The 14,758-nt window shown below is 34.1% G+C and overlaps 1 protein-coding gene across 3 annotated transcripts in view; it reads left to right on the forward strand.

Annotated features, from left to right (window-relative positions):
• Nucleotides 1-4,144: 4,144 nt before the first annotated feature.
• Nucleotides 4,145-14,758, forward strand: part of LOC108772916 (casein kinase I) — a 34,436-nt gene continuing 23,822 nt past the window's right edge. For all 3 annotated transcript variants that reach the window (XM_018538573.1, XM_018538571.1, XM_018538572.1), the window contains exons 1-7: nt 4,145-4,257; nt 4,612-4,722; nt 5,315-5,463; nt 6,759-6,955; nt 7,027-7,229; nt 7,687-7,948; nt 8,456-8,601. In XM_018538573.1, the coding sequence (XP_018394075.1) occupies nt 4,182-4,257; nt 4,612-4,722; nt 5,315-5,463; nt 6,759-6,955; nt 7,027-7,229; nt 7,687-7,948; nt 8,456-8,601 (1,144 nt within the window). In that variant the 5' untranslated portion in view covers nt 4,145-4,181. The remainder of the gene's footprint in view (nt 4,258-4,611; nt 4,723-5,314; nt 5,464-6,758; nt 6,956-7,026; nt 7,230-7,686; nt 7,949-8,455; nt 8,602-14,758) is intronic.

Here is a 14,758-nt window from a genome sequence, read left to right on the forward strand (position 1 = left end):
TTATCTTGACAATCGACCAATACGCGTTTTGGCTAAGTTAAAAGTGCCACAACGTGAAAAAAAGAGCTTAATGAGCCAAGGGTCATCGACTTCAATGATTGTATAAAGCTGCGTTCAGAATCATCTGAGTGCACCCAGGTGTCGTATTATCTTTATCATTCGTAAACAACAAGGGTAAAACAACATCTAGCTGCATCCGGTGATTCTGAACGCATCCCTGTTGCACAAGTTTCGACTTTCCACGCGAAACGACGAGTCTTACAATTATTCGCGGGCTATAAGCGCACGGTTACATTGACTAAACGTAGCCAATGTCTGAGTGTTGCATTGGTGGGCGATAGAAATGCGGCCAAGAGAAAACGCTATTAATATGCCAGAACGCGTTGTAAGCATTTTTGAAAAGCGTTTTTGAGTCACAACACGAATTTCGTATTGCGGCTGGATCTCAGAAGCCATAACACGTTGTGGTCGGTTTTTTCGCTCTGCGAGCGTTTCAATCTTTGAGTCTAACGTATATATGCATATATATATATATATATGAATTATATATATCTATATATATGGTCGATTTTTTCGCTCTGCGAGCGTTTCAATCTGAGTCTAACATATATATATATACATATACAATATAATATTTTTTATATGTAATATATAATATACATTTTATATATACATATATATGTATCATCCTTCTAGCTTTTCTCTTTCAATTAATTGTTAATTGGCTTGTGCTTTTTAACGTTCTGCTTAATTGACTTTAGTTTTTAGAAATATATAAGAATAATGACTCTGATAATGCTGTTTTGTAATGTTGTATCGAGTAACATTTCTGTAATAATAACATGTCATTTTTTATTGAATTTTCGACTTCGTTAAATAAAAGATTTCATCGTAATAAACTATTGTATCATGTCTCGCAATGTTATATGAATGCAATAAACTATTTTTGGTTGGTACTCATAATTTGTTCTTATTTCAAGATTGTCTTAATATGTGTTAATGTGTGTGTGCGGCTCTTTATCGTAATATCTCAAAATAGAACATGTGAGATGTTCTTAAATATAAAGACTCTTATTAAAGAAATATATTATAAATATACGGCCTCTATACTGGCCTTTTTAGAGGGCATAAGAAATAAGAAACGATTTTTTTATCCTTTTACACCGAGCATTTCATACGCATATTAATTAGTAACTTTTTATTCAATTAATTTGATTTTAATGATGTATTAAAGAACGCTCTACTAAATTGGTGCAGTATGCATCAAAATCATAATCATTAATTATGAAATTAAGATAATTTATTACGCGGTACGCGGTTCTCTAGCTGCCTATAGTTATAGTTAACCACGTACCGCGTACCGCCTATTTCTTTTCCCTGATATTACATGGAGCGCGGTTTGCGGCACGGGCTAGTGACAAACTCACATTAGTATGCATTTTTTTAAATATATTAACTTATTTTTTGATGTACACTTTATCGATGCTCTTATTTTTTTAACAGATTTACTTAATAATTGCGTTTAAATCAATTAATTAATTCCATTAAAAAGTGCATAGCAACGGAAGTAATGTGAGTTTGTCACTAGCCCGTGCCGCAAACCGCGCTCCATGTAATATCAGGGAAAAGAAATAGGCGGTACGCGGTTAACATGGCATATACAAAAACGTAAGGCCGTAAAACGTAATCAGTAAGCGAATTGGCCAATCACAGTAGAAACCGTAAAGCCGGTAGCGAATTCAATGTTACGATTTCCTTATGGACCTTCTACAATAAGCCATAAGTCGTAAATCGGAAGTAAGAAACTAAAAATTGACGACTGTGATTGACCCATTTCTAGCTTATGACTTATGATTTGTGACTTACGGCTTATTGTAGAAGGCCCATTACTGATTACGGACGTTACGTTACGTATATTACATGCCTATTGTAGATGATCCTTAATAGGCCTTCTACAATATGCCATTTATCTAAGTTTTAAGTATTAAGTCACAAGAAATTGACCATTCACAGTCGATTATTCTTCTCACATTCGATTGCGATTGGTAAATTTCTTATGATTTAACACTTAAAACTTAAGTAATGGCTTATTGTAGAAGGCCCATAATGCTTTATGCCTGGTTTATGCTTCAGGTCTTAATCCCAAAATCCTAAAATTCAACCAATAAAGCTGCCAGGTCTAATCGAAATTTGAACTCTACTGGCTGAATTTTGAGCCCATTCTACATTGGTCGTATCGTAGGCGTCGCAGGTTACAAATTTGTTGCAACAGCCAATCCGATGTGTCAATTATAGGCCTTCTACAATAAGCCGTAGTCACAAATCATAAGTCATAAGCTAGAAATGGACCAATCACAGTCGTCAATTTTTAGTTTCTTTCTTCCGATTTATGACTTGTGGCTTATTGTAGAAGGCCCATTAGAAGTCGACGCTTACGATGCTACGATACGACCAATGTAGGGCTATGTTCAGATTCCCACCCGAGTACCACTCAGGTATCCTTCTATCCTTATTGTTTGCCAAATGTTAAACAAGGATGACATGACACCCAGGGAGCACTCGGGCACAGTATAGGTAAGTACAGTAGTTTCACTCTCCAAAATTTATGGGTGCGCGAATCGCACAACTTTCATCATGGCGTCGATGTCACGTATGGATACTGTGTCACTGTGGTGTCGATGTGTGCAGTGAAAACAAAGGCCTCGCACAACCAACACATGGCTGACTGTAGGACACATAGATCAAAGGTACCGACACGGAGTGAAACTACTGTACTTATGTACTGTGACTCGGGTGGGAATCTGAACACGCCGTAGAATGGGCTTTAGGATTAAGCCGAAACGTAAACATAAACCAGGCATTACACTAGCGGCACCAACGTCCATTTTCGAGCTGCGAGAACTACGTACAGCGCGTCTCGCTGTCTCGCTCGATCTCGTGGTACATACGTAGTCTCGCAGCTCGAAAATGGACGTTGGTGCCGCTAGTGTAAGGGCGGGTTCACACCTTGACGGAAAAGCGGAAAGTGGAAAAGCAGTTAACCGATCAGAACTCACGCTAGTAGTAAATAGTACAAAACTAACAGAAAGTCGACTACCTGATTGGCTACTGCTTTTCCGCTTTCCGTTTTTCCGTCAAGGTGTGAACCCGCCCTTACAGGATTTACAGGAAAAAGGCCGCCATGGCCGCTCTCAGAGGTTTCTCTCTGCTGGTACAAAAGTTCAGCCAAAAAGAACATACCAGTAGCCAATTGTTCACGAGTACTACACGAGGGCGTTGTCTTCGAGCGACAATCGTTCCTTTCTTACCTTCCTTTGATCAATGGTCGTCTTTATGAAAAGAACGTGTGTCACAAAACGTCGTAAGGACGGTGAGGGCGCAGTCGTGATTGGGTGCATCTTTGGCTGTGCTTCGTCACCGGTCCGCTTGGACGCCTTGGGCAGATGCCTTACCGCGACGCGCGTTCTCATTGGTCCTTACTCGCGCTCTTACAGTCGAATCGACATTTGTTACAAGATTCGATCTTTCTTCCTACTCCGTTTTCTCGCACAGCTACACACCATAAACAAGGTGTCTACGCGTGGCGTGGCACGTTTTGTCGAATTTTGCCACGACTGATCGACCGCCTTCTTCCTCCCCTTCCCACTCCTGTAGGACAACTCCTCTTGGTGCCGTCATCTCCGTCGTGATTCCGTTCCTGCATAAATCTGCCTTGTCTGGCGCCCTGGCAGCAGCGCCGTCAACACAACAGCGAGAAAGCGACAGAGGCAAACGCGAGCGCAGCGCCGCCGCCATCAGCGCGACCGCCATCGCAACGAGGTGCGCTATTCTGTTCACCGCCGCGACTAGCCACGAAGAAATGCCCGTAGGTTCAAGATCAATCGGTCTGGGTTTCTGTGCGACGAGCATGGAGGTATTGTTGCCATCGAGCCAGTAACGCGCGCGAGCGAACCAGTCAGTCCAGCACGCGCCGCCCGTAGTGCGAGTCGCGAAAGTGAGCATCCTAGTATTCCACGCTCACGTCGGGTCAGCTGCTGCTGTACCGCGCTGCCTACCCTACGCTGGATTGTTGGTGTGTGTGTATATATTAGTCACTTTGCCGTCGCCGTCGCCACCGCCGCCGTGATTGCAACCGCGACCGTGATACTTCCATCGGGGTGCGCCGCACGGGCTTGTGTACGATGGAGCTGCGTGTTGGTAATAAGTACCGGCTAGGACGGAAAATCGGGAGCGGCTCCTTTGGCGACATTTACCTAGGTAAGCTCCTCCCACCCCTCTCCGCCGCTCGTCAACCGCATGTCCGCGCGGAGCTCGCAAGTTCCTCGTCAAGCCACTCGATGCCCCGTCTGCCTCTCTCTCCCCCCTTCACCCTTCCCGTTCTCCTCGTCTGCGGATGACCGTATACAGTAGATTTCGTATATTTCGCGCAGGAGAGCGTGAAACTGCTAACTTGTAACGTTTCATGCCCACTTTCCTTTCTTTCTCTTTTTATTCCGTTATTTCTATCTTTCATTTCTCTCCGCTCACCTTTGTCTTCTTTATGCATTGCACCATGTGAATGTATACGTGCACGCGTGGATGTGCCTTCTGCAACTTTTCCTTTATTCATAGGTACCAATATTTCTACGGGTGAGGAAGTCGCTATCAAGTTAGAATGCATAAAAACACGACATCCGCAGCTGCACATAGAGTCCAAGTTTTACAAGATGATGCAAGGAGGTGGTAAGTCAATATTTCCGTATTATCAATTGAATGTTTATTCTATGCAAGGAATTGTATCCGCGTTCTCATTTATTTGACAGCTGATCCAATATCTTTTCTTTCCATCCCCCCAACGTGACACACAGCTGTGTATCTCTGATATCTACTCGCTTGTACATCTTTTTGTGACATTAGCAAATAACAAAGAAACAAATAATACAGAGGTTTTTTTAATTTAGAAAACAAATATTTAATTATTCTAAATTGTTTGTCAATTGGTCTTTTATTAAAAATTGATAATAAAGTTGATAACTTTTTAGAGAAAAAGATTATATAAAGAAAAGCTTATTATAATTTGAAATGTATAATTAATAAAAGTTATAATAACATTCATTATGAAACTTTTATTGTATTAGTTAAGTAACACTTATACTCTGATTATTTCATTAGTGGTACAGTTGCATAATCTTTTTGGAGAAAGTGAAAGGAAGGAAGTGTGATATTCCAATGTGATTACGCTAGACTATAATTATAATTTTTAAGTTTATTTTATTTTTTTTTTAATTATTAGAACATTACATCATATAGTATAATCTATTTTTTAATATTTTAGTTGGAATACCAACCATAAAATGGTGTGGTTCGGAAGGTGACTATAATGTGATGGTGATGGAGTTACTTGGACCATCACTGGAAGATTTATTTAATTTTTGTTCGAGACGTTTTTCTTTGAAAACAGTTCTACTCCTTGCCGATCAATTGGTAAATATTCTTTTTATTATAAAAGTTTATTTTATCTAGATATTGTATATATGAATAACACAAATCGATAATTATTTTTTACATCAAAATGAAATATATTATTATATATACAGCAATATACTATTTTTTAAATATCTCCATTGTTTTTTGTGTTATTCTGATGTAATTAATTTAATAGATATTTTGATTAATAATAAAAATTGTATTTTACTTTTTAGAATCTCTTAATCTTATATCATTATTTTATTAGTATACATTACAAGACATTATTCTATTAGGGTTGTGTATTTATGGCTACACTCTAAAAAGCTAAAACTAATTTTTATTTTTCTTAGTTTATAATTATTTGACTCTTATATATCCTATATATGTGTATTTTTTTTGTATTTTGAATATTAAGAGTCCTAAATATTATTTCGTTTATTTTTTAATTTTTATTTTCTTACATGGATCTTTTTCAATGTATATATGCAGTAGTGCTTACCAAATGCTTTACCATACGTTTAAAGTTTATAATATGATTATATTCAATTATTTATTACTTTATTTTACAGAAAAATATTGTACACATTCCTGTCAAAAATATTTAGAACATTTAAGATTTTTATAACATTTGACACTTCTAATGTGTTTATAAATAATTAAATATGCATACACATATATGTATATCAGTCAAAAAGAAACTAGGACTAATAATAAATATAATTTGAATATTTACCTAATTTAAGTTTGGGCTGTATCTCATTTTTAAAGTAGTTTCCATTTTGTATGTGTGCATTTATATAACGATTTCACTACTTCCGTCATGCCTCAAACGATCTTTGGAATCTTTGTTTCAAATTGCTAAATACTTTTTTGTGTCATCTTCCAATAAATGTTGGAAGCACATTAAAATTATTGTACAAATATAGTATTTGAAGTTTTATGAGTAATCAGTTCTTTTTGTTTGATCGCATGTATATAAAATATATATATATATATTTATATATAATATGATTTGTATATGTATATTTATAAACACATTTTTAAATATCATTTTGAAAATATAAATTAAAAATTAACAATAAGGGATACAGGCATTAGTTTTATATTACAAAATGTTGCATTTTTAGAACAAATATTTTACAAACGAAAATAATGTTACTAATTTAGCATGTATTGTATAATACATGCAATAATAAATAAAATATTAAATAAAAAATTTATATTTCTGCATATGATCTTTGAAGCATGAAGCATGTGCCTGAAACAATATACAGTTACAATAACAGTGTTTTAACTTTTCTATTCTACAGATAAGTAGAACAGATTATATTCACAGTCGCAACTTCATTCATCGTGATATTAAGCCAGACAACTTTCTGATGGGTTTGGGAAAAAAGGGAAACCTCGTCTACATTATAGATTTCGGATTAGCTAAAAAGTATCGTGATGGGCGCACACACAAACACATACCCTATCGAGAAAACAAAAATTTGACGGGAACTGCCAGGTTGGTTATTGATAATTATATAATATATTTGTATAATATCATTCTGATTAATTTATTTACTATTCTAACAGATACGCGAGTATAAATACGCATTTAGGAATTGAGCAATCACGACGGGACGATCTTGAATCTCTAGGCTATGTCCTCATGTACTTTAATAGGGGTAGTTTACCTTGGCAGGGCTTAAAAGCAGCAACCAAAAGACAAAAATATGAACGCATTTCCGAGAAGAAAATGTCTACTCCTGTAGAAGAGCTTTGCAAAGGTTATCCTGGTAAGTTTTTTTTAATAAATAATAGTATGCTTTATATATTCGAAGTATTTCAGAATCTCTGAATATCCTTTTAAGAATTCTTCGGTATTAATTATTCTTTTCATAATTCTTTGAGATATATATATATATATTTTTTTTTTAAGGACTTCTCTATTCTTACCAAGTTTGATTAAAATCAGTGATTCTCTATTTCTTTCTTCCCTCCTCCCATCATGCCATTTCCTCGTGAATTTAACCAAACAATATAATTTTATAAAAGAGTTTGTTCTTTGAAATTTAGTTTGCGTAAAAATTCTTCAATCGTGTTTGTTTTTAAGTCAAAAATTATTGATATTTTGATAGTTTTGTCGAGCAAAAATTAATTCTAAATTGACTACAAATCTATTGTTACACTATATATTACATTATATATACTATACATATATATAAGAAATAAACATTTTATTAATTATTGCAGTGGAGTTTGCGTCGTATTTAAGGTATTGTCGAGACTTACGTTTCGAAGAAAGGCCGGATTATTCGCATCTTCGACAACTTTTCCGGACACTGTTCCATGGTCAAGGCTTTACATACGATTATGTTTTCGATTGGAATATGCTGAAATTTGGTAATGCGAGACAACCGACGTTACCTTCTGCACAGCAAGCGCCTATGCATTCACAACCGTCTAATGCTGCGTTACCTTCAGGGACCAACAATGATCAGGAACATCGATCGAGGTCAGTTAATGATTTTTTTTAGTTAAAGAATAGCCACTTTTTTGAAAAATTTTTTTACACAATTCATTAGTGATAACATCTTCACATCCATACTGCCGTTTCCATGCTTATAAATATCACGATCACATACTCTATTTTTAATTATAGCAAAGAATCAAGAAACGGCCATTTCGAGCAGCATGAGTAATAAAATATAGTTTACAGAAATACTTTTCGTTAATACTTTTGGATTCACAATTTGGACTAACATTTTGGATTCACAAAATTTTTTATTAAAAAATGTTATGAATTCAAAATGTAGATTTTCTAAATCTATTTTATTTAAAACAAGTTTGTGGTCTGTTTAGAAATAAGTAGAAAAATTATAGCTCTTTAAATCTTGCTAAATAATTATCTCTTGCTCCATTGATGTACTTCATTGAATATTTTTTATAGTATATTCCATTTTATATATTTGATACTCTATTTATTTATTTATTATAAAATTTATATTTTTTCTAATTTTAGACCCTACACGCGACAATGTTTGCCGAATGCGTCCGTAGCGGCGGTAAGCTCATCGCTTGGACCGAATACTGGTATGCGAACGATCCGGCAGAAACGCGAGATGGATCGTGGCGACCAGGACAATCAGGACAAGAGTGATCTTCAAGGTAAAATACAATTCTACCAACAATTCTGCGCAAGTCAGAATTTCGCTATTGCCGAACGAAAAACGCAACGTAATGTGACAGTCGGACATTCGCCCACGCCTGGTTGCAATGAAACCGTTGCCGCGACACGCGTGGCAAATCCATGTCAATTTAGTACATTCAAGTTAACTACACCGAGTAGTAGAGCGGCGCCGCCACCGCCGTCAGACGTAGCGGCTTCTCTAGACCTGACCAGTCTCAATTTAGGACATAGCGGGGAATTAGATCTCAATTGTACCGTCGATTTAAATCCCGCGACCACATCGCGCGATTATTATCAACCGGTGTTAAGTAGACCACGTGAGAGGAGTCCAAACACGACGTCCCGTCAACTCGATAAACAGAGTTATTTTTTTCATGGGCATAAAACTGAGAAAGACGTAGATCGTGAGGTCGTGATGTTTGAGGATCTAGAGACAGATGATTCGACGAATTGCATTCGACGAATGACGGACGATAGAGATGATGTCGCGGCGACCTCAGGCGGCTCGATGAATTGCTTCGGTGGCTTGGATAAAGAGAAAGACTATGCTGATTACGATGGTGACAAAAAACTCAAGTGTCCAACAATGAGTGGTGCACGACGTCTCACTACGGCTTATGAGACGCGTCGCGATTCGGTAAACGTAGAATTTCTCGAGAAGGAAGGTGAGATTTTTAAGAAAAGCAGCAGCGAATTGTTGCAGGAAGCTTCCACTAATAAACGTAGAAATTTCTCTTTTCGTAACAAGGAAAAAACGCATAGAAGTTTAGAATCGCTCGAGAGAAGCATTGATCTACCCACGGCGGATTGTAAGAGCCTGGATCTTTTGCCAGAAGAGCGGCCAAAAACATTCTTTCATGGTAAACAGAGAAGTCTCGATTCCTCGCAAAAATTAACAAAAAAATCCATTAATTTAATGGCAGCGAGCAAAGCGCGTAAGCGGCCTAATTTCTTTCAAAGAGTTGGTAGAAGTCTACATTTTTTACTCAGGGAGCGCGAGAAACATCAGAACTTCTTAAAACAAGAAGAATGCTCGATTAACAATCAGTATCCTCAGACCGATCAGGAAAAGTGCGAATATTTTTTACAGAGGTATCAGAAAGATGTTGATTTTTTTGAACGTGCACCAAGTGCGCTAACTGATCGTGCTCCCGTCCAGTCAAATCTCGGTTCTTTCAATGAGGCAAATATTGCCTTTATTCAAAATTTTATCGGTCATTCTAAAAATGCAATGCTTAAGGAGAGTACATTTCGTATGACAGCAGATTCGAATAATCTTTTAAATGCAAATATCGCGGAAAGGAATATAAGGCAGAATGATTTGAGCGCGAGCGAACCATCAGTGCAATCCGATAATCTTATTAATGCTGCGGAACTAGTGCAATCGAGACTTTTAGATCCTGTCGCAAGTGTCGCTACGCAAGAAACCATGAGTGGCAATAAAGACAGCTTAGAGATCGGATATTCCATCAGCCAACTTGGCAAACTGTACTTACAGAATCTGCAGCACGTAGGTTGTACAGACGGTTTGCAATCTCTGGAGAACGCCACCGAAGTGGAGAAACGTGATCGCTATATAGAATGGATAATCAGAGACGATCTAGACGCAGTAAGCGTCACGAAATCTAACAATTATCTGGCTCATGGTAAACCACAGGGTAACTTGGATATTCTTAAGGGTATCCTTCTTGATATTTTCGTCTGTTGTATTTAAAAACGGATAGATTTACAGACTCCGAAAAACAACGCATTCTCTTACATCACGTACTAAGCGATCTCTTATATACTCTACATTAAACCAATGCCAAGATTTCGATAATCAAGGAGCGAAATATGTTCTACGAAAAAAATAATTTTTATACTGAGTGTTTTGCGTAATCTTATATGGAGTGATAAAGTTTAACCACAAATTTTGCGTTTATCAATTCATTAGTAACGTATATTTACAAAAATCAAACACTGTTATTTTATTAAATACTAAAAATTAATGCAAAGGTTACCTTTAGCTTTAAGATAAGTTTTAAAGTGCTACGAGAACGCATTAAGAATAGCCGTGCATCTTTTTACGGATAATTACTTCCCGGAAGATACCCAGAATATCTTTAGCACCTTTGCTATGAACCACTGAGAGTATATTTGCTACCGCTGTTTGGAGCCGGCGTTAAAAATGGTAGTTCCCATATATCTATAGATATATACATCGATCCTTCAAGTTGGGGATTATACATTAGGCTAACAATGTAATTCCGGAGAAAAATTAGTTTTGAAACTTCATTTCCAGATGAGAAAGCCAAAACTTGATTTGGATTGTAATGCCATAGAAAAAAATTTTACCATAACATCTTTTAATGTCTGTTAGAAATCAGCGTTAAAAATATAATTAAATAATTATATATATATATATATATTATATATATATATAATTATATATATATATAATTAAATTATATCGTGCAAAGTCATTATTGATGTGTTTCCGAAGCACCTTAAAGTATAAAGTGTCATTTAAAGATAAAGGTGATCATTTGAGAAATATATGTTATTCTTATTTATATATAATTATTTTTTAAATATTTAATAAGACGTAACTAATACTCTAAAGTTTTTTTAAATATACGTTATTAATGATTTGGTAAATACAAAACTTTGTGATCAAGCTTCTTTATCACCCTGTATATATATGTATATATTTATTTTCATACAATACTATATAACAACATTTATAATGGATGCATTTGTCCTCTACACTGACGAATTATTAATGCAAATTACATTGAAGTCTTGGCCATTTTCGAACAAACAAGATTGCCTTAAACCCCAAATAGTAGTGAAATTAATTAGATCGGATTGTAATGGCTGACACGAAATGTCTGAAGAGAGCATGAGGATTTTTTTTACTATATAGCGTACATGTAAGCATATATGACTTGATAATTTTATATACTTGCGGCTTCACACAGAATCGATGTTAACTCTTGAGAAGCACGTCGCAAGATTTCAATGCGCATATTCTTGCCGCATATGATATTACGTAACAACGTTAATTTTGTTTTTGTCTTTATTATTTAAGTTCTACGTTCACAGTTGATAGCATTCACATACCAAATTACAATAATTAATATATATTAACATTATTAACACTGCCACAAATGCAATTGTAGTAACAGTATAATAATATAATGAAATACGGTATCATCAAAAAATAAAAGAAAATAAGAATTACATTTTTGCTAGGAATATTTAAATGATTTTAACGGTAATTATTGTATTTAAAATTATTTTTGACAATCACTTTTTACAATTGTATATACATCAAATGTGCTTTTATAGTTAATTTCTTTTGCGATATAATACGTTGCTATACATTTTACTTCTTTTTTTATTTTTAATATATTAGTAGATTTTATTACCATGAAACGTTTCTGCATCTTGTTCGTCTTGGAATTTTCGGATTGTCGTATACTATCTAACGAAATTTACTTGACTTTCAAAGTAGTTTTGATAGCAAAACAAAACAAATTGCGCGCAGCACAAGTTATAAACTAAGTGATAGTATATTGAAATATATGGCTTTAATGATTTTTCATAATTTATTTATTCTTACGCTTTGATGATCTTTTGATTATTTAGACTGACCTAAAATTAATAGACTGATAACATTTATCATTCAAAGTTTGTTCACAGTGTCATAGATAATCATTTTTATTATATGATATTTAATTTATTCTTTAAATTTTGTTTTTTCTTTTTTATTTTTTTTATTTGACATTTGAAACACTATACAATGCCATCCTGTAATACATCAAAGTAAAGAAAGATTAATGTTATACATAAATTATTTTACTTTTTGTTATCATGTCTAGTTCTTTTAAATATGTAATATAATTACTTTCCATATGAGAGTATTTGCAATATCTTGTCATAAAATCTACGATACTGTACAATCAAATGATAAAAATTCACTAATATCTTTTACAGTTCCTTTCAAGTTCTGCTTAGGTTATGTTCTTCCCTCTTTATATATTTATATATTTAAGAGTGAATAAAATAAAAAGATAGATATTGATAATATTTTGTCGGCTAATCCTACGTTCTTACTGTAATTTTACATCGTCTTGAAAACATAACAGTAAAAACCAAATGTTAATCAACTAACTCATTTAATAGCCATTTTGTATATTATGTTAAAAATAGTAATCTATATTGCATTCTCGCAGAAAAAAATGACGCAAGTTGAAGTTTTTAAAATGTTGTATTATGTACAAATTGTATTCTAAATACTTCGGCTTTTAATAATAAGGAAAACTGAATATTTCTTAAATAAAAAAAATGTCACAAATCAATGAACAGTTTTAAGGGTAATGTAACATTGATAGTATCATAACAAAAATGAATATCTATATTATTTCTAGAGAACTTGAAACAAGAAATTTGTTATTAGTTCTAAATTAACTTATGTTTAATACTGTTATAATAAATAATTATTTTAGAAATATGTCATTTTCTTTCTTTTGATAAATTATATATTTTTTACTTGTGTCACTTTTTTGCAAGTGTACGATATGTAACTACTATTTTTTAAATATAAATATATTGATAAAGTATATACATATATGTATAGTTTTATATATATACATATGTATAACCTCAATATATAAATAATGATCTGAAGATTATTGATTAATTATTTTCGTATATGATTAGAGATCTCATAATTAATTTTTCTATTGTATCCAAAATATCGAATATTTACAATTTGTTGCTCATTAATCATCAAAATCCAAGTATGGAGCGTTAAATGTTCTCTACAATTTGTAGAAGAACAAGCATGAAATGTACTGCGTTCGATACCATTAACAAAATTATCGCGATACTTGTTTTGCTCGCATTGAACGTGTTGTTAATTATAATTAGCGTTTAAAAATAATGTTGTGTTCTTTTATTTTAGTCATTGACATTTTCATCATTTAATCAATTGTATGATTATGAAGTTTCGACCAATTCTCTTACTCAATAATTAATCCAAGTATACGTATTAGTCTTTAATACATTTAACGATACTGGTGAAATGGAAGAAGTAGTCTGACAGTTGATGACTCGATCAGCTTTCACAATTTAATAGCTTGATTTCTTTTTTGTTTAATAAATGCCTTATATATAAAATATACATGCCACAAGAGAGCGTCTAGAGACGTGAAAAGGTTACCAAAGCTTAGATAGGAAAGGTGAAGTCTAGTTTGCTACTTATCCATGATCTGTAATTTCGAATTCGAAACTTCGAAAGGAAAACTTCGGTTTTCATTAGGCATAATAATCAAGTGAGATTTATCGTTATTGATATCTCGTAACGACACTGCCAACTTCTTCCTATGCACTAGATCATCAGGGACGTTGTTTTTATCGTCCAGTCTCTCTATTTTTCTTTACTCGTCTAGCATGTTTTCATATCGTATACCTATCTGTAATCAGTCTGTTTTTTTATTGATAATGATGATGATGATGATGATGATAATGATGATGAGGATGAGGATGATAATGATGATGATGATGATGATGATGATGATGATGATGATGATGATGATGAAGAAAAAAGTAGCAAATAAATGTTTTTCCATTCAAGGACTGGTCTCTTTTTATTTATTTCACCACACGACATTGTCGATTATCCTTGTCAAAATTATTTCTCACTTGGCTTGAATGGAAAAACCCAAGCGCGTATAACTTGATGTTAATTTTCGAAATCTTTCGTATATAGGATGAAAGAAAAAGAGAAGAGAGAACAAACTTTTGATCTAATTTTTGGATTTGTCGCATCATCTATCTTCACGAAAACGTGCCATTTCCTTATTTGGATTTATTTTTTGAAATTATTCTTATTTGTTCGGTTACTTTTCTTTTTTTTTATTATAATAATTAATTTTTCCATTTCAATTGCCAAGAGTGAAAGATTATCCATCGTTTCCTACATCGTCGCCCGATTGATACTGTCATTTTTAAGTACATGACATTTTGACACACGAATATGATTCATCAATCTGACGAACATATTCTACATATGATTAAAAATAAGACTCGATCCTCTCTCTCTCTCTCTCTCTCTCTCTCTCTCTCTCTCTCTCTCTCTCTCTCTCTCCC

Source organism: Cyphomyrmex costatus, unplaced genomic scaffold (genome assembly GCF_001594065.2).
Source record: "Cyphomyrmex costatus isolate MS0001 unplaced genomic scaffold, Ccosl1.0 scaffold193, whole genome shotgun sequence".
NCBI lineage: Eukaryota > Metazoa > Arthropoda > Insecta > Hymenoptera > Formicidae > Cyphomyrmex > Cyphomyrmex costatus.